General features: G+C 30.7%; 1 protein-coding gene across 3 annotated transcripts in view; it reads right to left on the bottom strand.

The window, feature by feature from the left end:
- The window catches only part of LOC124369072 (ubiquitin carboxyl-terminal hydrolase 2-like), an 80,634-nt gene that overhangs the window by 32,449 nt on the left and 22,952 nt on the right, over positions 1-25,233 (bottom strand). The window contains exons 1-3 of one of the 3 annotated variants that reach the window (XM_046826786.1): positions 8,559-8,861; positions 5,921-6,105; positions 517-606 (exon numbers count right to left, since the gene is read on the bottom strand). In XM_046826786.1, coding sequence (XP_046682742.1) covers positions 517-606; positions 5,921-6,105; positions 8,559-8,568 — 285 coding nt within the window. In that variant the 5' untranslated portion in view covers positions 8,569-8,861. Of the gene's footprint in view, positions 1-516; positions 607-5,920; positions 6,106-8,558; positions 8,862-21,450; positions 21,728-25,233 lie in introns of those variants that run through there. The other 2 variants (XM_046826787.1, XM_046826785.1) reach the window with 2 other exon arrangements.

Here is a 25,233-nt window from a genome sequence, read left to right as displayed (position 1 = left end):
TTTTAAATCCATCAAATGTTAATTAATTAATTAAATGTATAATATTTACCTTAAATTTTGATACTTGAAACTATTCCCATTTTTATATAATAAAACTATTCATATGAGTTGTTTGAAAAGCTCTATTTCATTTTAAAATTTGTATTCTAATAGATACAAACAAATAAGTTGTTTATAGAGTAAATATTCAATATAAAAATGTAATTAGGAGGAGTTGAAAAGATTCAGAGTATGCAAAGCAAACTTGAATTCAATTATATCAGCCTGATAAGACTGTGATTGCTTATGCAATTTTTTAAATATAGTCAACAGGCTAGGACTGACTGAACACAATGGGATATGGACTTTGTTTTATTACTGTGTATAACTTTCACTAAACACTTATAAATGTTTATTACATTCATGTTATCCTTATCAATCATTATGGCAAAATCCAAATGAACTCAGCTTTAAAAATAATTTAGATAATTTCAACACCTCGAGTCAGAATACGGGTGTAATAAATAACATACTCACAGTATTCCCAATGTTGCTTAAGCCAGTGAGCCCTCCTTGGTCTTGAGAGGTCTTAGTTTTGCTCTGGGTTATTGACTCTCTTTCAGTTTCCTAAAATTATTGAAATACATTGATAAGAAACAAATTATAAACAAACGAAAAACAGATTTAGAACAATCAGTTACATGCTGTGTGTGTATGTATGTATGTATGTGTATATACAGGGTGGCTGGTCATCAGCGTTAAAAAAATTTTTGGGTGAAATTACAAAGTAAATTAAGTGTAATGATGCATGTAAGAGTTTCCAAGTAAAAAAATTGGCTTCAAAAAGAATTATTTTAATTTTTTCTAAAATAATCATGTTTTTAAACATATTACAGCAATTTCTCAACTACCTGTAAACGGATTTGAGTAAATGACGTAATTTTCGTATTCTACATTAAATTTTGAATAGGAATAAGTGAAAATTTTAAAGGATCAATAATAAAAACTCCATTGTTAATAGTTTTAAAGTTTAAAATTTAAGTATCTATTAAAAATAAAAAAAACATTGGTCTATTGTATTTTTCTACACCCTGTATACAAGAAGGTAGCTAAATATTTTAAAAACTGCGCCATTTTTTAAGCTTTCCAACCATACACTACACTATTGAAGTTTGAATCTGAATATGTTTGTTTCAGTGGTTTGAATACAAGAAAACACAAGGTACTTAAATAAAACTGTTCAAACTATAACTAAAACCAAAGTTTCGCTGAATACATGCTTACTATTTGTTTAAAATCTTTAAAAAATTCTTTTTTAATTTTCTAAACATTTTAAGACAAAGAAAAAAAACAAAAAAATTTTAAACATTAATTATTTTTTATTTATACAATTGTTATTATAATTGCACATTATTAAAAAAATCTAATAGTTCGATTTTAATTCGATTGGGCCAAATGTTTTTCAAAAAATACTTGATTATGCATAAACATTTACCAAATGGGCTTAAATTTAAAAAAATTTAATAACTGGTTAAAAAAACCAAGTATACACACATTGTATTTATTCATTATAAAAGACAAGCAAGCAGTAAAAATACACTATGATTACAATCATATTGATTTGAGAACACTCTCTACTTTATTTTATGTTCAAATTGCCCTCCATTTTCCCGAACACAGGCTCTTGCTCTTTTCCGAATGGCACGCACAGTAACCTTGTGAGACAACTCATCCCTCACTTTGTTTGCAGTGTCAAATATACGGTCGTGCAGATCCACTTTGTTGGGAACGACTGTCTTGTACACCAGGCTCTTCATGTACCCCCAAACATAAAAGTCCATGGGGTTGAGATCCGGAGATCTGGGTGGCCAAGCAACAGTCCCTCCTCGCCCAATCCAAGTTGGATAGTTTTCATTCAACCACTGCCTTACATTGTTGGAAAAGTGAGGAGGTGCACCGTCGTGTTGAAAAATCAACTCTTCTCTTTGTTGTCGAGTGAGTTGATCTAGAAGTTGAGGCAAGTTATGTTGTAAAAAGTCAAGATACTTTTCTCCTGTTAAGCTTCCATCAATGACATAGGGTCCCAAGAAAATATCACCAACTACTCCCGCCCACACGTTTATTGTGAACCGATGCTGAAAAGATGATACTTTCATAGCTCTAGGATTTTCTGTAGCCCAAACATGCATGTTATGGTAGTTGAAAACACCCTCTCTTGTAAAACTGGCTTCATCTGTCCACAATATTTTTTTGAAAAAGTGATACTCTTCAATGTCTTTGTTTAGGAGCCATCGACAGAACGTTCTTCTCGATTCAAAGTCATTTGGTTCAAGTGATTGAACCAGGGTGAAATGGTACGGGTGAAACGTATTAGACTTCAAAACATTAGAAACTTTCCAACGAGAAAGGCCAGTAACTGTAGTTAGCTGTCTAGTACTTAGTTCGGGATCATCCTCAACCCTCACTAAAATATCTTCATCTGCATAAACATCAATATTAGGACCTACCTCTCTTTTCAACTTATGGAAAGATCCTGTTTCTGTTAAGCGCTGGTGGAGTCTGGGGAACACCTGTGAACTAGGAGTAACACGGTCAGGATAGCGAGCCCTGTACTCTCTCTGTGCCGCTCGCGCATTACCGTTGCACAGTCCGTAGATGAAGTGCATGTCAGCGTATTCGCGATTTGAGAAAGACATGGTTCTAGCATCACTGACAAAGAAGAACTGACTGACCACAATGTTTTATCTAAGCAGGTATTTGCTTGATCAGAAGATAAAAATAACATAAACAAGAAAACAGGAATAATCCATTTTATCTTATCATTATCTAATAGATAAGAATAATTCAAAATACCAGTGTTGTTTTGATAGTTAGATAACGATTTATGGCCATGAAATGAATAGAAAATTAGTTTTTGATAATCAAAATAGATTATTATGACACTAGTAAATTAATACTACTTTGTACGTTTAGATTACCCCTTTTTTGTTATAAATTGCCTTTTAACCGTTTTTCTGCACTCCGTGTTTTGGAGATTTCAAAACACTAAAACGAACATATGCAGATCTAAACCTCAATAGTGTAGTGTATGGTTGGAAAGCTTATAAAATGGCGCAGTTTTTAAAATATTTAGCTACTTTCTTGTATACAGGGTGTAGAAAAATACAATAGACCAATGTGTTTTTATTTTTAACAGATAATTAAATTTTAAACTTTAAAACTATTAACAATGGAGTTTTTATTATTGATCCTTTAAAATTTTCACTTATTCCTATTCAAAATTTAATGTAGAATACGAAAATTACGTCATTTACTCAAATCCGTTTACAGGTAATTGAGAAATTGCTGTAATATGTTTAAAAACATGGTTATTTTGGAAAAAATTAAAATAATTCTTTTTGAAGACAATTTTTTGACTTGGAACCTCTTACATGCATCATTATACTTCATTTACTTTGTAATTTCACCCAATAATTTTTGTAACACTGATGACCAGCCACCCTGTCATTGAATCAATTCATCAATATCAATAATCAATAATCAATTCATCTTTTATTCAGACAAATGGGTACTTTGATTTTAATATTAACTGATGTGTCTGTTCTAAATTTTCCAAGTCAATTTTGTTTCCATCTTCGGGTACTTTGCAAATACCTTTCAGTGAATAACATTGTTCAAAATCTGTTGATGGCCTAATGCGTGTTGGGAAACCAATTTTTCATCCTGTTTTTTAGACGAACAACGATGATTATTCATTCTTATGTGCAATGGGTTTGTTGTCAATCCAACATAATCCATTGCACAATTTTTGCATGTCAACTAATAAATTACATTTTTACTTTTACTTCTACTTTTGTCGTACGTGAATATATGCAGCATCGTGGTGGTGAATGTACTTAAATACAGATCTACACGCAAAATATGGTTTAAAAAAACTAGGATAATTTATTAATTAGGTTATCTATCTATGGTTATTTATACACAAAGTACAACAAAATCACGTTTTGCGATCAGTAATTTATGTTAAGTCAATCAGCTATCGTCCGGGATATACGCAGCAGACTCACAGTGATATAAGAACATACATTTAATACTAACTGCAGCCAAATACTATTTTTTAAATTCAGACTATTCATTAATAAGATAACCTATTTATGATTTTTCAAACACAAAATACCATAAGACCGTTTTTTAAAGGGTAATTTGTATACTGACGATCAGACGATAATTATGACGCAGCGAGTCTCTCCAGATTCTAATGTTGAATCCCGTCAATAGATTTTCAAACCTGGTCACATTTGCCACTGAGTGACTCATGTTCCTGAGAGAAAAAGGTTGAATATTTTTCAGACAAACCTTTAATACCAGGGTTATCCAGAAAGTAGATTATGTATCGCTAGTAGCCGCTATGGGTGGGACTATCGCAGCCATTTTGATGTCAGGGCGCTTCTCCATTAAGTGGCTATCCAGCCGTGCTAGTGAGAGGTTACATTCACTCCTTGATGTTTTACAATAGTAGTTTAAAATATGTGACACAATTAAAAATGCCATGAAATGTGAAGTGCAGTCGGTAATACAGTTATTTTTTGGCTGAGCAAAATAAACTAATTGAGATTTATCGCCAACTCTGTGAAGTTTATGAGAACAACGTGATTACTAAAGGTGGAGTGCGTCAGTGATGCATTAGGTTTAAAAGTGGCCTAACTAATGTGCATGATAATGAACAAAGTGGATGGCTAAGCATTGTAACCGAAGAAATTGTCTCTAAAGTCGATGAGAAGATTAAAAAAGAACACCGATTCACATTAACAGAACTCTCACATAGTTTTTCTCAAATTTAAATGAGTTTGTTACACAAAATTGTTACACAGAAGTTAGGGTACTATACATTTTTTGTGACATTTTTGGACACTTACAAAAATATGGTGACATGCTGCTCGATCGACTCATTACAGGAGGCGAGACTTGGGTAAAACACATGACTTGCGAAACCAAGTTACAGTCTATGGAGTAGGGGCACACACACTCCCGCAAAAATCCAAGGAAATGCATGCAAACATTGTCGGCACGGAAGATTATGGCAACTGTTTTAGGACAGGAAAGGAGTTCTTCTTGTTGCTTTCTTAGAACGAGGTACAACCACATATTCTGTGAGGTATTGTGAAACCTTGCAAAAGTTAAGAAGAACAATACAAAACAAGCGCAGAGGAAAGTTAAATTCGAAAATTTGGTTTTTGCACGACAACGCCTGACCACAAATGTCACATCGGACTCAAGAAATACTGGATGCCTTTAAGTGGGAGATGTTTCCACATCCACTTTACAGTCTGGACCTTGCACCCAGCCATGACAATACTTTGATGACAACATGGAACTGCGGGAGGGTGTAATTACCTGGTTGAAGTCTCAGGCAGCAGAATTTTATAACCTTGGAATTTCAAAACTAGTTCACCGCTATGATAAGTGCCTAAACTTGTATGGTCACTATGTTGAAAAATAATATTTTAGTGCCACTTTCAAATTTATATAATACACTATTTTATTAAGTACTTTGTTTTTTGTTTATATTAAAATGTAATCTACTTACTAGATAGCCCTCATATTAAAATAAAATACTCTCTACAATGCACCTTAAATTTCAAATTTATCTTCTTATCTTAAAAGAAGAGCACTATTATCAAAATCAGTATTTTAGATTTCAAATTCAAGTAACTCACAGAATACATGATCTGATGTGGGAGTAGATCAATATATTTTATGCATATATGTATAAAGGTTGTGAAAGTAGGTTAAGCCTATCCAAACACTCATGATTTAAGAGCTATAGGAGGCTTAGAAGAAATATAAGCCTATTATACAAGTACATACTAAGATTACAACAACTAACTAACTTATTCATAATGATACACCTAAACTAGTACTAACGCTAAAAATATTATACCTTGGTATTCACCTTGCGAGATATTAATAAAGTCTTTTGATATACACTTCCTCTGGCTTCATAACTAAACAACACAGTGTTCATCTTTTCGTCCATAGAGTCAAACACTCCCAGTCCAAATGAGCACAACACTCCGAACAATAAGATAACCCAACAAAGAGAGACAGTCCACTCAAGAACCCCATCTGTTGTCATATATAATTTAAGTAATTTAAATCACTTTCAGACTAATATAAACATTCATTATAAAGATTTAAGGCTATAATTTCTGTTGAAACCTCAAATTTATTTGAATTGTGGTAGTACGGTCCAGTTTTAAATGTTTAATCTGTTATCAATATTTGTTGCGTAATAGACTGGATTAATCTGTCTTGTCTTATTTCATTATTGATATCTATTTTATTCATGACTGTTGACTAAAATCTATAAATGTCTATAGATTTCATTTGATAAGTTAAACTTAAAATAAATGTACGATAGTTATGCACAATTATAAAGATATGTTTAGGAATTATGACAGCTTTTGCTACATAATGATTGTTTTCTGAAAATACAAATATACTTTGCACCAAAAGAGTCATAACTATGGGTCGAGATAGATATACAAAGTGTCTTATGATGTTTGTATAGATGTTTTATCATGAGAATCAGTATTAACTTATTTTAACATGTCTAGTGTCCATTGCAGTCAGTCTTCCTTTCCTTTTGATGAAGTTTTTAGTCAATGTTTCTGCATTTGTTCTTGATCAAATATTACTACATTCCATAGTTTTTCTATTAAATTTGAGCCCAATGATACAAATTAAGCTTATAACCAACTACAAACGACTTCAATTATTAACACTTTGTACCCTGGGCCCTTAATATATGTTTCGGCGTGGCTCCCTGGGGGTTTTATGATGCTTTTAAAAAGTTCTGTGTTATTACAGTAATTATGTTATAAACTCATACTATATATCTTTTTAAAGATAGAGATACATACTTTTTTTAATGTATACAAATATAAAGTTTATTTTCAAAATAAAATTATTACATAATATTGAATGTTATGTAAAAAATACAAAAAAAGTTTTTGCTACATAGCTTGTTAGTTCAGGTAATTTGCCTTAGAGTGGTAATTTTTAAAGCACAATGGTCTGAATCAAATACAGAATCTCACAAATTTTCGTTTAGATCGTTCATAAAATCAATATTTGGTCCCAGGTGTGTATCAAAATCATCATCACTTTCCGACTCGCAGTCAAACAAAAGATCGCAAATTGCATCACTTTTGATTTCATCACCCATATTATTTAAACTCGAAAATAATAAGTAAATAATATAAAATAAAATCAACGGAAAGTCTAGAAGAAAGAACAAATCTAGTATAAATACAAAACAAAACACACGGATAACCTCACATTGCTTGCATTTGCCTTTACTTCATTTAGTAAGAAACTAAAGTTCTGATTATTTACAAACAGTTAAATTCACATTTATAATACATTATAATAACATTTGCTTCAGTATTTGTCGGCAAGATTTGTAGAAGACACCACTAAGACTCACAACAACACACAACGTGAAACACTACAAAGCAAAATGACAGTACCGACGATCAGCCGCGGTGCCTACGATCAGCTGTCTAGACTCGCTTGTAGTACGACGATAAATATACGTATTTCATTACTAAAACGTGACCCAGAGATCTCAAAACCAACAAATACGAACTTAGACAACCAATGAACATAATCAAAATGTTTGAATCCCAAAATAAGATGACTGAGCAATTAAATATACAATTATATTATATACAAATATACAATATACAATATACAATTAAATAACACAAACCGAGCTGTACTCGGGCGCCGGTAGCAGGCGCTGCCGACGCGGCCCAACCTATACTCGGGCTCAGGGTACAAAGTGTTAATAAAATAATCATTTAATTCAATTGTTATGTTATTAATCAAGACACAGTTATTATTTTTCAGAAAGTAGAAAAATGTATGCAGGAGTTTTGTGATATTTGTTAATCTTGAAAATAACAGTTCTACATTTGTATAACAATTACAATTTACATGTACAATTACATTTTTTAAATCTACCACATGGTCTCTATTTGAGCGAATTGTGTTTTTGGCAAATTCATGTACATCATGTACATAGTAAAATTATTCAGTCATTTCTAACGGCATTGAAAATTCTGTAATTATATGAACATACTAGTTAATAAAGTGACTGGTCGCTAGGACAATAAAATTGTTAATCAAAAGTTGTACAAACTAATACAATTCAAAGATATGTTACAAGAAGCTACTCCACATTATAGCTAATAGCCATCAAAAGATCAGATTATACTTGTCACTGTTTCAATAAATTGTTTCACATATGTTGTTTAATGTGATATTACACATTTATTTCATGTGGTTGTTTCTACATTAAAACTTCTTTAGTTTTAATTACAATTCATACAATTAAATTATATATAAAATAATCTGAATACTTAAATTCAACTTGTGAGTTCGATAACTGCTGACATTGCACCTAACAAAAGGATTCAGACTATAATTACTGAAATAATGTTAACCGTATTGACAAACTTGTAAAAATATATCTTGATAACTATATATTCAAGGATAGTTGAATAAATACTCACAATTTAACATTGTTAGGTCCTGAAAGAAACTAAAGTACCACAAAAACCAACCTTTAAATTAAGATTGTACTCTGATATAATGTGAAATGTTTTGAGTAATTCCAAGTATAATGCACTAAAAAGAACCTCATTTAAAACTGTATAAAAGAAACTGAGGTCAACTGTTTTTTTTAACAAATCAGGAATGTTACAGAACAAACAAAAATATATCACGGAATGTAGTTCATAATACAGGCTCAGAGTGAAAGAAATAAAAGAAAAAGAGAGAGAGAAAGAGATAGAGAGAGGCAAACAGAAAGAAATAGAGAAGACAGTATGGAACTAACTGAGGTATAAATAAATCTCTCTACAAGTTGTAGTGTCTCCATGTGTTGCCTCGGCTATGGTCCAAGTTTGTGACTAGGTACTTAAATAGAACTGACCACTTGCCAACATTCACTTGATTGATTGTTATCATTGCTAGAACTTGATCTTGCTAATGGTTAACTTGACCAAGCTAGATAGTGTTAATCTAGCTGACCGTTGATGTACATTACAACACTCATTAATGTATTTTACTTAACAGCTTTTAATAAATTAGTAATCTTTATAAATTTGAACAAAACATTAATTAGCGCAATATAATATATGTTAAGACTGTATACAGGGTAAGGCAGACCATCCGTCCGCGATGTATAGCAGCTAAACCGAAAAACCTACCTTCTTTGTTTTAATGAAGACCTGTATATTTCAACTACAAAGAAATTGGGAAGATAATTTTAAATGCCCAAAAATACCCCAATTCTTTGGGGTTGAAATATGGGGGTTATCATTAAAACAAAGAAGGTATGTTTCTCAGTTCAGCCATTATACATTGTATAGGTGGTCTGCCTCACCGTGTACAATACCCAGAGATATAAAAAAACATTAGGACCTTTTAAAATTACATAAATAATATATATTTTCATCAGTTTGAAAAAATTATATTGCCAAAAGCTTTTTTTTAAAAAGTAATTATATAAATTTGTAGGTCCAGTTATTACAAGATCTCATAAGAAACAGTAGTAACTCCTTAAAACAAAAAACTGAAAACAAACATCTTACTCCAAAATGGATATAAACCAAATCAAGTTATATGGAATGACAGCCACTAACTTTAACAAAAAACTGAACTAAACTGTGTTACCCTGAGACAGACAAACTCCTGGCAAGACACAGATCAGCCAAATTCCCTTAAACAACTGAAAAAGGCTAACAGACGACAGATTGATCTCACTTCAGACACAAAAATAAAATTAGAAAAAATATTAAAATAGTCCACCAAAACATAGACAGACTGTTGAACAAATACGCCATTTCCTGCATAAAAATGAACCTTATCTTATAATTTGGAGTCGAAGAAACATACTTACAAAATACCAGATTGACTGACACCTGGAGAGCCAGAAAATGCCGTCTAAAGGGTGAGGTATGCCTGTATGTGAAGGAAGAACTAGTAGATCAAGTTAAGCTAACGGACACTAGTGACGAAGAATCAAAATCAATATATGAAGCAGCATTTCCCACAGAAAAAGTTTAAGAAACCTATTTTAGGGACTCTAAGGCGACCAGGCTCAAATCTAAGTTACACAACTGATATTCTACTAAAGTTCTGAATAGAGCCTTAGAAAAAGAAAATAAAGTTGTTTATCATGGGAGATTTTAACATTATAGAAAATAATTAAAAGACAATGCGTAACCCTTTTAGTGGCCCCATTGACCAGAATCTAGTTGAGTGATGTTTTTTCTTAACACGTATTAAGCCATTAATTAATATGTTCACCACATTAATATTAAATCTGTGTGTTTCGAATGAATTAAACTATCAAAAACAGGTATTTATAACTGATAGAAACTATGTCAAGCAATTAACATAAAGTATAACATTTAATAGTAGTTTTTGCTGACCATTGCGTTGATACAATATTTTAACTTTGATACAAATAAAAATGAAAGTGTTCAAGTGCATATCACTCAAAAGATTAACTTCTTAGCTATAAGACAACATTATATTTACTGCCAACAGATCTTTTCCAATTAATAATTCAATGTAATGTAAAGTTTTTGTAAATATAAGTAAATTTGTTGGTTTTCTAATTTAATTAGAAGATACAATTAAAAATATTATAAATCCAATAAAACATATTGTATTTTAAATTAATTTATTTTTACAAATGTTTGGTTAATACATTAAACACTATTTTTACGAGCCAATGAAAAATAATTATGTTTTTTATCAATTTACAGTTATTTTTAGAATAGTTTCAGTATAGCACATTATTTCATATTTGTGTAAAATGTTTTATAAATATATTTGCCTTTGTTGATCTTTTATTTATTCTAGCCTATATAAAAAATTTCTATTTTTGAACCAGGGATCTTAAAAGTAGTTTATCACTGTAACTAGTTATTGTTACGTTTATCTCAAAGTAATGCAATTTTAATTCTTTTACGACATTACCAAATTCTTCATTTCAAGCTGGAAAAAATCTATCTATAACAAGTATACATTTGGTTTTAGTTAAACAATTACAAAACCAATATTAATATAAGAAGTGATTAAGTAAGACATACAAAAAAGTAGTATTAAAGGAAATTACTTAGAGTCCGGTCAAAAGTTAGACCTACCAGAAAAAAAGGCCAGTTTCACTTGGAGGTTTGTTGCATACTTTTACTTATATGACGGTAACTCTATAATGCTTATAACTAGGATAATAATTTTGTATTTTGTTTTTACCTATAAATGTTCTCTTTATTTAATACAGTATAAGATGTTTGTATACTTTATTTTAAAATATTTGTACTGTATAACCATAAAGTTGTTAAAAAATTAACTTTTAACAAGGACATTTTTTCAGTTTACTTCTTGGTTATTTTTTATCTTTACAACTACCATATAGCTATGTAATTTCAAAACTACAGGCCATTAGCTAAAATTTTACATCATATTTAACAATTAAACAAAATTTACTTACACAATAGGTAACATTTGTGTGCAATCTCAAATGTACTAAATACTACCCCTTTACGATAAGTTAAATGGCAAAACATACATTCCAGCTCTATAACATAATCAATCTTTAGAACTGACAACTATAACAAGGAATAGGTTACATACAGTTAGCTAGCTGTCCACCAGCTGCAGCTAATAGTGAGGATGTAAATAATATGAAATTGTTGTTATATTTAAGTACAATGATTTATAAAATACACACAGTTAACCTACTGTACTAGGGACTATAGTTTTAGTTATATTTGAACATAAATTGTCTAAATTTAGAATGTATCGGATTTTTGTCTGCAAGTAGTTGACAGGGAGGCCAATCAAAATTTTTTTCCAAATTCCTTAACAGTTAAATTCAGCTTTTACGTTGAAAATTAATGATTCCCTAATGTATTTTTTAATCAAATAAGCAACTATAATACTGTATCTAACTCTTTGATTGCCAAGGGGGTTAACCGTGAGGTATTTTTATTATCTCTGTGTATTTTAATGTTTCAACCACCTAATACATAAATGTGATATTTGTAAAGTACATGTATTGAAAACTGAAAAATAAAGGGAGGAAACAAATATCAACACAGTGCTGCCAGCTATAGGACAAATGGCAATTCAGCATTGCGGCTTTGGTGTACCTAACATTCCAGTTGAAGACAATAGATAACATTCCAGTTGTAGGTAGTTATGGTCCAGTAGAAACAAAGAATAAACTTTAAAAAAAATGAACTTTTATCTGAATTTTACTATTAACTTTCTGTAAGACATTTCTCCTGTAACTGTGATTGAATAATATCAAGATTTAGAAGGAAATATTATCACTTGAAGGAAACATGAATTAATTTTTACTGAATTGTCACAAAAACCCTTCCAAAGATTCGATTTGTAAACCCAAGTCGGTGGGTGAGCTAGAAACACTTCTTAGTGTATTTTACAAGAATGTAGGCAAAAAATCTTACCAGTTTACTTGCATCCTGTTTTCAGTTTAAGTTATGAACAATTAAGATATTTTGGACCCGATTCGTAATGTTTTGGTGTTATCAAAATAGTACAACAGTATATCTAAATAATTAAATCATGTACAGCATTGAAAAAATCAAATATTAAAATAATACAGTAATAATAAAATAAAAAAAGTCTTTAATTAGAGATATGAATATAGTTAAGTTTATGAGGAAAAATTAATAAAGTATTTTTTCGATATTTGATTGTAACAATCATCATGCTACAGTTTTAATTAATGAAACGGCAACAATGTCTGAATATCCATCACAGATAGCCGGCATGGATCCCAGTTGCACACCACCTTTTGCTATACGAAAGCCTTCTTATATCAGCCCAAAATTGTTAAACCATTAGCCAACGGAAATAAGAATCCTCATCGAGAAGATGCTCAAGAGAAAGCTAAACAACTGACTATCACAGAGACCCTTCTACTCCCTGCAAGAGTATCTATATCATGAAGACATCTAATATGATTATGACTTCAAAATAAATATTGTTATGTATTATAATGCCAACACAACTCTTGATGTTTGAAAAATATCTTGAAGGTCTCTTGTTGTAAGACAGACAATCGTAAAGTAATTTTTACAAACTATCCAGCAGGAAAAAGAGAAACTGTCAGCCTACAGAGTCAGAGCCTTCAATGACGCTCAGATAATTAAATGATTGAAAATGCACCATCATTTCTGCATACTTGTGTATGTAGTAATGAAGTTTCACGGAAAATTTAAAGTCAGTAAATGAAATCTTTTTCGAGATATCTTGCCACATAATGCATTTCCATTTTGTTCATTAAATTATGTTTCATAGCAGTATTAAAATAATAAAAGTTCCAGAGAGCAAAGGAGAATATACAACACAAGAGTGTGCTGAAACCAAATCTTATCACTGACTTTTAATACTTACTTTCCACTCTTTTTCTTTTTACTCTATGGATAAAGTCACATGATGTAATCTTAAATGACTGTATTCAGTTTGTTTACACATTTATTTATTCTGTTTTTTTCTCGTTCCCAGCATGGTTACCCATGGAATGACATAAACCATCATCGAACTCAGCATTCCTCATACTTAACACATTGAATACGGAGCCCGACCTATACTCGGGCTCCGGTACTTAATTCAATACGTTTAGGTTTTCGGTACAAAAATCGGGTTTAGTTGTTTCCGATTATTTCCTATGTTATATTGTTTATATATTTATACGCCTTTTTATGACAAGTAACACTTGTGCAGCTGCAAAAATAGTATTTTCAACTATTGCACAACCGCATAGTGTGAAGCGAGCATTGTTATTTATAAACAAAGTTCTATTGTTACTGAATAAAGTAATAAATGTTGGTTTAGTGATGGTTTAGTTTATTTTTATTGGTTTCTTACTTATACAAGTTTTATTTTTCTTGATCATTGTGTAAAATGAGTAATCATTCAGACAAAATAACGGTGCGCATTATACGTGATATGATGTCAGATTCTGAGCATGATTTGGAGGAGGATGATCGTATTTTTAATGAAAATAAAAGATCATCGGCGATTCAGTTTGAAAGAATCTTGGGTCAAATTTATGATTCTGGATCGTAGAGTTAGTTCCTCAACGACAATGATCCTGATCCAGATTTTAAGATTACGCATAATGATCAAGACGTGAATGATGCTGAGTATGATTATGAAAGGCCTTCCATTAGTACTAACATGAATACTCTTTCTTTTATGTTAATTTTATATTAAAAATACATTTATAGAACATTAGGTGGTTAAAAAATATTTTGCCATAATTTTGTTTACTTTATAATTTTGTTCAAATAATTATTTTATCATAAAAAGGCACATTTTCTAAAACTGTGTGTTCATCTCTTTAATTTAATATATAATATGTTAGGTTAAAACAATGTCTTCATAGTTTAAAAAAATTTCAAAAATCTCAAAAAACGGCCTGTATACTGAGTAAATTCGATGTTATAGGCTTAGGGTTCAATGTGTTAAATGAAGATTGCAAAATTTTAACCCTTTCCGCTCGTATGTCGGACGTCGTCCGACATTGCTATTTTGCCGTTCCGCTCGTATGTCGGACGCCATCCGACATTGCAGTGACGTCAGCTTTTCTTTATTTTTAGGCGGCCTACGATGTTTCCGATTGGTGCTGCGATCGCACGGCATTCTCAGGAACTAATAAATGACAGCTGAAATACGATTGGTCGGCTGCTGATTTATTTTGCTTTGTCATTGTAGTCACGTTTCCTAACCAATTTTCAGACGCGTTCGCATTAGTGACTCGATATGTCGTTACCAAGTACCTCTTTTCTTTCTGATTCAGAAGTTATTGCTGAATTACCTAATTAAGGCAAGGATAATCAAATAAACATACAAAAGCCAACAGTTATCTGTCAGTATAACAAATATATGGGTGGCTTGGACCAAGCAGACCACTATATTGCTTCCTACAAATTTCCCCGTAAATCTCTGAAGTAGTGGAGAAAGCTATTTTTCTGGATGTTGGAAGTGGGAATAGTAAATAGCTTGCTCTTGTTCAACACGAATAAACAAAACCATGGAGAAAAAACAATCCAACACAGGAATTTCAGAGAAATCCTTATCACTGAACTTGTAGGCCATGTCAGTAACCCTATGAGTTTGAAGCGGGGTCGTCCTTCATCAGTAGAAAAAGAAGAAAGGCTAAACAAACAACCTCACTTTCTTGCAGCTCATCCAACAAAAAAAACTAAAGACTGTGCTGTTTTGTAGCAATAGAAAGGTGCCAGGAGGAAGAAAGGAAACACTTTACTATTGTAAAACCTGTTCAAAAAATCCTGGTCTTCATCCTGCAGAGTGTTCTGAACGATACCATACCATGCTAAAATATAAAACTTATTAGTGTAATTATCAAATTTTATATCTCTAAAATATAAATTAGAAATAAAATAAAATTATTATACAATATAATAATGTATATACTTTATTGACTTCCAGTTTGCTAAAAATGGGTTTTTACTGAAAATATGCTAAAATAAATACGAGCTGAGGGGGCAGACTAGTGAAAAAAATCCGAGTGGAAAGGGTTAAGTTTGTAGGTTATTTAGTTATCAGGATATCAGTACTATTCTCTACTTAGCAAACCACAAACGAGAATGTGCAGATATTTCTTCCCAGAAAGAATATTAAGCTTAATTAACTCTTATCATGGATGTTCCTATGTTCCTTTGCCAGTTTCTACTTTTATTGTGATTTGTGTTTATAGATGTAGATATTTTATATTTTTATTTTTGATTTAAGACATTTAATGATTTTCGGATCAACATTTAGACTTCGCAAAAGCTTACCCAATAAAAAAAATGTTAAACATAAAAGCTCTTTAAGTTAAAATTATAAAATAGAAACAGTGTACCATGTAGTTTTTTTTTTTTTTTTTTTTTTTTTTTTTTTTTTTTTTTTTTTTTTTTTTTTTTTTTTTACCAAAGTTTGTTTTTATAGACCTTCAATTTGTTGTACAACACAGCATAGTTTGCTATTAGAAAATATTGACTTTAAAGAGATTTTTTAATTTTTCTAAACTTTAAAAATTCTTCAAAGTTTGAAGTAAGAAGAAAATTACCTTTATTTTATAATTTTCACACAGGAGATGTTTAGTACTTCCTGACAAAATTGTGTTCCTCTAAAATGTAAGAAGAGTTAGATATACATAAAAATACAATAATAAAATAAAGTGGAAACCAGTTATTTTTTACATTTTCATACAACCTGTTGATAGGGTTAGTGAAATTAAAAACATTTTGTGTTGAAATAATTCAGAGACTTTCAAAACGTGGTGTAACATAGACTATGTTTAAATTTGCCATAACCAACTCCCATTCCCTCAAAAATGTCACTCTGAGGCATGTAACAGATTTGAAAATAATAACCATGAGTTCTTGGGGTCGAAAATGTTGGGTTATAGTTGGAGAAAATATTTTATTTCAATTCATTAGGTCGTACAAGTAATGGCTCGGTTGGTCTGATGTACATGAATAGTACAAATCTACACTATTGTAAACGGTTTTATCGAATACTGATTAAGGCCACATTTCCAAATCACAATAGCTTGTTATTTACAAGCAAAGTGACAAATAGCGTTCCTCGTTTTTGCAAAATTTATTTTCTGCACAAATTTTCCCTTGGTGTTGTTCCATATGTGCTAATTCCAAAAGAGTTAGCAGAATTTATGAAGCCAGATCTATCTGATCATGATGCCTTTGAAATATATCATGAAAATCTACATCCAAATCAAAAAATAAACACGATAAATGTCTCTAGAACAAGGTCTATAACAAAAGATCAAATTTGTAAATTTAAAATGATGTTAGCTAGAAAACTGGGCAAATATTTACACATATGGTCAGTCTGCTAATATAAGTTTTGATAGATTTTTAAACAGATTTTTGAACTTTTTTAAACATTGTTTACCAAAACAAACAAAAAACAGTTGGTGAAACTAGAAAGAAGGCCAATGTCAAACAGAAGGTGGATACTCTAAATTGGTATATACCTAAGCTAGCACAAAAAGTATATTCTAATTTGTAAAGATATATATATATATACTAATAATAACAGTGATAAATTGTTATCATTACTGAAAAATTTAAGATGTCACTATAGGTTAGCGTTGAGAGAAGCTAAGAAACAGAGAAATGAGGAAATCATTGAGAATTCTTCTAATAAATGTAGAGCAACTTGGACTGTTATTAATACAACAGCAGGAAGAAACCATCAGCAGGCTCAGGAACTCAACCTAGCATTTAGCCTGATGTCTTTAACCATTTCTTTGTCTTATCAGTGGAAGAAATATGTGGAAATGTCAATGCTTCAACCAGTGCAGCAGTTGAATATCTGAAGAACGCTAACATTGTGCAACCGGTTTCGTGTGTTTTTTCTTCTGTATCACCTAGTGAAGTGTTGAATATAATTATGTCACTTAAAAGCTCATCAACAAAAGATGTGTATGGGTTCACTAGTGAGCTGCTAAAGAGTGTTGCTGTTGAGATTCTAGAGCCACTTACGTATTGTTTAAATCAATGTATTCTAGAGGGTATTTTTCCTTTATACTTAAAATTTTCCAGATTGGTACCCATATATAAAAAGGGAAACCTTGACTTAACTAATAGCTATCGACTGATTTCTTGTATACCTGTCATCGCAAAAGATATATGAAAAAGTTATGAAAATTCAGGCTTGTAATTTATTGAATCTTTCAATTTATTTGGTGATTGTCCGTATGGCTACTGCTCTGGCAGATCTAGTATTCAAGCCATATTATGATACAAGTTACTCTTAGCTCTTGAAAATAGTAATTCTGCTCAAATAACCCTATGTGATTTAAGTAAAGTTTCGACATTGTATGCCATGATATACTAATTGCTAAATTACAATACTATGGTTTTCATGGTAAAGACTTTGATGTTTTTAAGTCATAATTGACCAACAGGAAACAAGTAGTAGATGTAAGGGGTACAATCTCACAGATTTTAGATTTTTAGTCAGGTGTTCCTCAGAGGTCGGTTTTGAGACTGATACTCTTTTTTATTTTAATAAATGACTTTAGTTTTAATTTTTTAAGCTTTTCTACAATTTATGCAGATGACACTTCTATTTTTAAATGTACATAACAATATAGGGCAACTCAAATCTTTGTCTGACCAGGCACTCGAAAAGTAACTTGTTGGTTTGAAGCAAATGGATTGTTCCTAAATAAAGGTAAAACTCAAAACTTAATAGTATCTTTGAAAACAGAAAATGTATTGATTGTAAAATTCCCGTTACTTTTTTAGGTATAAGCATAGATTCTAGTCCGTCATGGAAAAATCATATGGATAATGTGTGTAAAAACTATCTAGGGTTATCAATATAATTGTAGATTTTAAAAACAGGTTGGTTTTAAGTATTTAAGAATGGCCTATTTCTCATGTTTTGAAAGCATTGTGAGGTATGGACTGATAGTTTGGGGAAACTGTACAGGCTTAGAGAAAATTTTCATTCAACAGAAAAAGGTTGTCAGGATAATTAGAATGAAAAACCACTATGGGTTCAGCCAAAAATGTGAACAATCATTAACTTGTGTATATATATGAGTGTGTGTATTTTGTTTTATTCTAGTTAAGAAAAATTACACAACACTTGCCTAAAGGGAAAATAATGCATAGCTATGAGACAAAACATAGATAAACTAGAGTTACCAAAATGTAGACTATCAAAAACAATGAGTTACCTTAAGTATTTCAGCATAAAGTTATTTTATAAGTAACCATTAGCCTGGCTAGATTTAACCGAGAGAAAATTTGCTGATGTGTTGTATGATTGGTTGATAAGAAACCCGTTTTATAGGCTGGATGAATATTTTAACTGTTCAACACTTTGACATTGTAATTTATATTTTATGTAATATTCTATGTTATGTTCTAAGAATGGTTAATAAAATGATTTGTATTTCTGTTTTGTTTAATTTTAAAAGCCTTGGATTTAATCAATGGTTTTTTATGTTTTATGATGTTTTTTTATATCAATAAAATATGTATCAAAAGTAATGTTTTAGAATAAGTTTAGTTATGTAGTTTTAATCATTGACTATGAACCAGTTTTTTATTACATTGTGATAGCAGAAAACATATTGTACAATAAATATTTGTCTATTGTCTATTGTCAAAAAGAATGAAATGAGTTTAGTCAGGATTTCAAAGTAACTGATGTTAACACAAAAACTTATCTTGAGCACTTATACCTGATCTCTTTGGACGGAACCAGTGTTTATTTTCGTCTATTAGACTTCTCTAAAAACCCTACTAATTGGTTGTACATTGCTTTTTCATATATTTCTGACATATTGGATAATAATACCAATGCTCACTAATTGGTTAAATCATACTACTTTCCATTTTTGTAAATGAGAGTAGTTTTTGTAACTTTTAATATGTATAGAAATATACTTGATACAAAAGACGAGTTTATTAAATGTTTTACTGGTTTAATTAATTTATCACAAGTGTATTTTATGACTGTCATATTCAGACAACTTATTTTCAAAAGACATGATAATATTCTTTTTAGTTTTTTGTTACTTAGCTGTCTACAGTTGAAATTTATGTGATATTGTGGTGTATTCAAATTAATGGTATCATAAATATGCAAGGCTTATTTAGTTCAGGAACGATTTGGTTTTCAACTGTGTCTATACAAAATTTGTTAAACAGTTCAGTTATGGAATTTGGATCTGTCACTATTTCACCTTGATGTTCACCTCATTTTGATGTCTATGTTTAGATTTATTAGATATTTCTGAATTAATAATATTCCAAGTAGATTTACACACATACCAATGCAGTATGGCATTAGTGCAGTTTATTACTTTTTCAAAATATTTTCTTTTTTTGCATAATCTATATTTTTGTTAAAGGCTTTCTTTATATTTCTAAGATTTTGATATAAACTTTGATCTTTCTTTTCTCTACTCAATTCAATTAAATTTATAGTTGAGTTTTTCTGGTATTTAAGATCATCTGAAATTCATTTAGTGTTACAGTTTCTCTCTATTATTTTAACTTTAGGGAAACAAAGTTGAACGTAGTACATAAATTTGCTGTGAAAAACATCATACTTCCTTTCAACTTCCACATTGTAGATATCCAGCCATGTTTCCTTATTAAGACATTTTTAAACATATCTAAATTAGTTTTAGTAAATTTTCTACATTCTTTAGTTATTAGCTGCTTGTTTACTGAACTTAAATTGTTAGGTACAATGTCAATTAACAATCCATGATGATCGGATATTTGTGCATTTATAACTGCTACCTTCATATTGTTTGTTGGAATGAAATTAGTAATAACATTGTCCAGAGCTGAACTGGTTGTCTGGGTTATACCATATGCTTTTAAAGTATCATTTAAGCATTTTCTATCCTTTGAGTTTTCTAATACATTACTATTTTATGTCACCTATTATAACTAAATTTTTAAGGATTAGTATTTCCAATATTTTATCAATTAGTTCTAAAAATGTTTTTACATTTGTATTTGGTGAACAATAAATGCCGCATAGTAAATAATTATTTCCTTAAAATCTGAATTCAATAAAACAGTTTTCAAATTCTTTATCCATTAAACATATTTCTATTGAGGAAATGTTATCAATTTTACATTTGAGCTGATATTTAGAGAGGATAACAGCACCTCTCTAGCACCTACTGTGCTAAAGCGAAAATAAAAAGTTATTTAAAATATAATTTTTTAAATTTAATTTGGAAATTTTAGTCCTTTTTATTTTGTGCTTACACATTACAATTATATTTTGTGTTAATTCATCCAGTGTTATCTGTAAGCTATATATCCATGATGGTAGGATATTAATATGAAATATAGTTAACTTTTTCTTAATAATCTTTAGCTGTGAGGTAGTTCTGACTACTCTATTACATTTCTATTTGTTTTAAATGCATACTTATCCCCAAAAAGGACTCCTTTGTAAATATCGACCATTATGTTTTACATAACGTAACCCACAACCAGCCGAAACACTATCCACAGAGCTCTCAATCCTATTTACACTGAGTGACCCCACACTTTCACCACTTCTTACACAATACACTGTTAAGGTTGACTGATTAGGATCCAGCACCACATCCTTTGAAGTTAGCAAAAATACAGTGGTCTTAATTCTGTTGTTGGCTCCTAGGAATTAATTGTTAACTGCATCCGGACATATAAATTTTAAATCCTTTTTGAATTTTAATGACTACCTTGAAAGTTTAAACCCAAGAATAATGTTCAAAAAAGGCAATTAATACCAAATCACAGTTTCACACCAAGTCAGGATTTCCATGATGTAACTTACGGCAATGATATACTATACCTGATCAGAATATCTTGAGGCACGTAGAGAGGGAGAGGGCACATAGCCCGAGTCACGTAGTGAACTATATGTAGTGCGAGAAGGACGGCTGGAGGTGATTGCACTGCTACGTGATGAGCCTGCCACGTAGTTTTGTGGGGAATAGTGTGAGATATCAAATGTTGGAGATGGGTAGGAAGAAGAAGAAGTAGTCGATGTTCGTCGTGATGAAAGACTACCTGATTTCAGTGCACTATCCACACTGCTCAAGGAACGGCTCTTACTGTAGTCCCTCTTACTGCAACAAATTATGGACATTGTTCATTATTTGTTTAGTAATTGCAAGGAATATTTATTGGTACAGATGTTACATTCAGGAAGTTTTAAATTATATTCAATGTTTAGATGTTTTCAAAATGTAATAAAATGTCCAGGACACTATAAGGTACAACCTAAATTTTAAATAAATACAGTGTGTTTATAATTCATGCAGATGGTTTAGTATTGCTTTTAGTGTTTGAGATAAAGCAACAAAAGACTTATACTACATCTAAAAATGTACTTTGAGAAGCAACTTTATATTACTTGTCATCTATTACGCTTACATTTGAGTCAGAAGAAAATCTTAATTAAAGGCAAATTGTACAGAATTCGGCAGTGAAACAGGAAGATTTGTAAAAATGCCACATATTAACCCTTAAAGCGCTAATCTAAATTACTGTCAAACGCTAAGACATAAAAATTTTTTTTTTTTTTTTAATTTCCCAATGCTAATTTTTGTTTCATATACCTTGGTATTACCTTAATAAGAAAAAATAATAAACATGTAATATTACATATTTTTGAAAATTTTATACGCACGAAAATATTTGAAATTTTGAATAAACTGCATTGCAGGATAATGTACATAGCAACATTATTTGACAGATTACATTACATTTATACAGGTTACTTATAATGAGTAAATTGTAACTGAAGTTCCTGTATAATTAGTACATAAAATAAATAAGTTCAGTATAAGATTTTGAAATGTAATAATGTGAAATTCAACACAAACTTATTTATATGATAGCCTACAAGGGAAATGAAACAAATATTGTACTTATAAACCTTATTTATTTAGAATAAATAAACTGGACTTGTATGGTGAAACTGGTATAAAATAAAAAAAAAATTAATTGAAAAAAATATTGCACATAATATACCAAAAAATGCGCTCATTTGTCAAAACTTGGATCATGTGGATTAGCCATTATAACAAAAAATTATACTAAATGTTAGTAAAAACAATTTTATAAGAATTGTATAAGATAATTGTATAAGAATTACAACGGACTGATTCAAAACACTTTGTTTAACAATATAACCAACATACGACCAACACACACGTAGTTAAACAGCTGAATAAAACGAACGCGTCTGTAGGCGTATGCCGCGTCACAGGCCATACAAAAAATGGCGGCGATTGCTTTCAACCCGAGTAGATACCGTTACAAAGTCCACCAACGGTGACAAAGCGTTTTGTCTAGTCCCGACAGTCGAAAGGAACATCGATCTGCTCTCTTACGGAAGTTTTAACAACTAATTCTTCGCCATTTCATAAGTAAAGCTTTTGCGTTTGTAGACGTAATCCGCGTTTAAAGCATCGGCAGTTCCGCGTCTTTAGGCGTTAGCCGCGTTGGAAGGGTTAAGGTAATATTAGTTTGCTAGTATTTTAACTGAAATAGCTAAAATTTTAACTTGAAATATTCTAACTGAAATTTTTACACATTAGTAAACTTTAATGTTTTTTAATTTGTGCTTGCGAAATGTCAGCTGTTGTTTCTTAAATATTCCTAAAGCATGTTGCAAAATGTATCCTTTACTCTGTGTAGTATGTCTAGGATGTTCATTTCTTGACAGATTCACTCTTTCAGCTCGTTCCTAGTTCTTGGTGAATGAGTCTCAAAAACCTCGAATTTGAAATATTCCCAGAGAAAAATATTAGGAGCTGTTTAATCTTGTAACTAAGCAAGCCAAGGGATATCACTGTACTTGTTAATGAGACATTCAGTAAATGCACACCTAAGCAAATAATTGGCAGTATAGTTAGGGGTATTACAGGGTGGCCACTCAAAATCGTTTTTCCCAGTCAAAAATTTCCGATTCTCTAGCCCATTTTTAAACCAAACATAAAAACTGTAATACTATATTTAAACCTTGCACCGAATGAATGAATGAATAAATAACGTTTATTCCAGCAATTTATATATGCATATATACAATCTTTCTTAGATGAAGTAGCTATTATTTTATATGTACACCAGCTTATATATAGAAGAAATGTAAAATAAGTATAACGAATAGAAAAATAAATGTAACAATACTGGAAATCCTACATGGGCAATCTGCCAGTGCGTAGGCCTAGTTGCATCTAGCCGCCAACATAAAATTTAAATAATACGCTGGATATGTTAGTAATAGAATAAGGTAAAAAATATAAAGGGATGTATGTCTATTGCTTCTTGAATTTACTGTAAGTGATTGTTTTTATTCGAGCGGTGGAAAATAAATTAAATAAAAATGGTACGTGTGGCTAAAACTAAATGATCCATTTATGACGGAGTGAGATGAGAGAGAGAGTGTGTGTGTGTGTGTGTTCGGTCAGTAATAGTAACAACGTCATGGTCAAGGGTCAGGTCCCCTGTACCCGGCAGTGATAATGATCTCCGCCTCTGATATGCCTAATTGCAATAGCCACTCATTGATACGATTTTTAACCCTCCTAGTGGTGGTCATTTTTTCCTGTAGTGGCGGCATGTTTTAGAGCCTCGTGCAAGGGTTTAAAAAAAATTTATTAAAAGTAATATATATAGAAGTATATATTTTTGTGTTCAGAATTAAATATATAATAATATTAGCATTTAAAGTTGGCCTTAAAAAAATTTTTACTAAACATTTTTTCCATGAAATTCAAAATATACATTTTTTTTTTTAATTTGGGGGGGGACCATACCTAGCAAACCAAGTTATAGTAAGAAAACTATAAAAGTGAGATAGCCATTTTGTGTCAAATTTATTCTAGTTTCAGAAAAACATAAGCATTATACAAATTTATTAAACTATAATAACGCTATATAACAAAAAGCAGCGATGCGCATAAATTGTGAAAATAGGGTGTATATGTAAGAGTTTGCTAATAAAAGTTTTACTAATAGAGTTTTACTTGAATACATGTTATATTGCATATTTTATTACTCAGAATGAAGTAAACTGTACAGCAGCAGTAAAATAAATTCCATAACTTTTTTTTTGAAGAGTCAAAAAAAGTTTCACTTTGTCATTACTCAAAACTTTTGCGAAAAATTTTCAAACAGCAAAGTATAAAATGTTTTTCAAAGCTTGTATTATATCCAAATTTATAAATCTATGGTTTACATCTGATGGGAAATTTTATGTAGTTTTAGAAAACCATAAACTGTGTTTAAATATATGGAATAGTACCAAATTTATAAAATAAAATATAATAATGCGTACCAATCAGAAAAAATTCAAATTTACAATAGAAAAAATTCAAATTTACAATAAAATACACAGTTTTACAAAATATGTTAATATTTATTTACATCACTGAAAATTTATGAAATAGGTTGAATTGACCATAAGAAAACAGAATAAAAAAATTAATTACGTAAAATGAATTTTAGCCAAGCCATTTTGCCATAGCCTAGACAGATTCGATAATTCATCAAACATATTTCAGTAAAAAGAAATTTATTTATTCTAAAATAGATTTATTTGCACTACTGCAATATCTTAACAACT

Source organism: Homalodisca vitripennis, chromosome X (assembly GCF_021130785.1).
Source record: "Homalodisca vitripennis isolate AUS2020 chromosome X, UT_GWSS_2.1, whole genome shotgun sequence".
Classification (NCBI taxonomy): domain Eukaryota; kingdom Metazoa; phylum Arthropoda; class Insecta; order Hemiptera; family Cicadellidae; genus Homalodisca; species Homalodisca vitripennis.
This window is presented reverse-complemented; position numbering and strand designations above follow the sequence as displayed.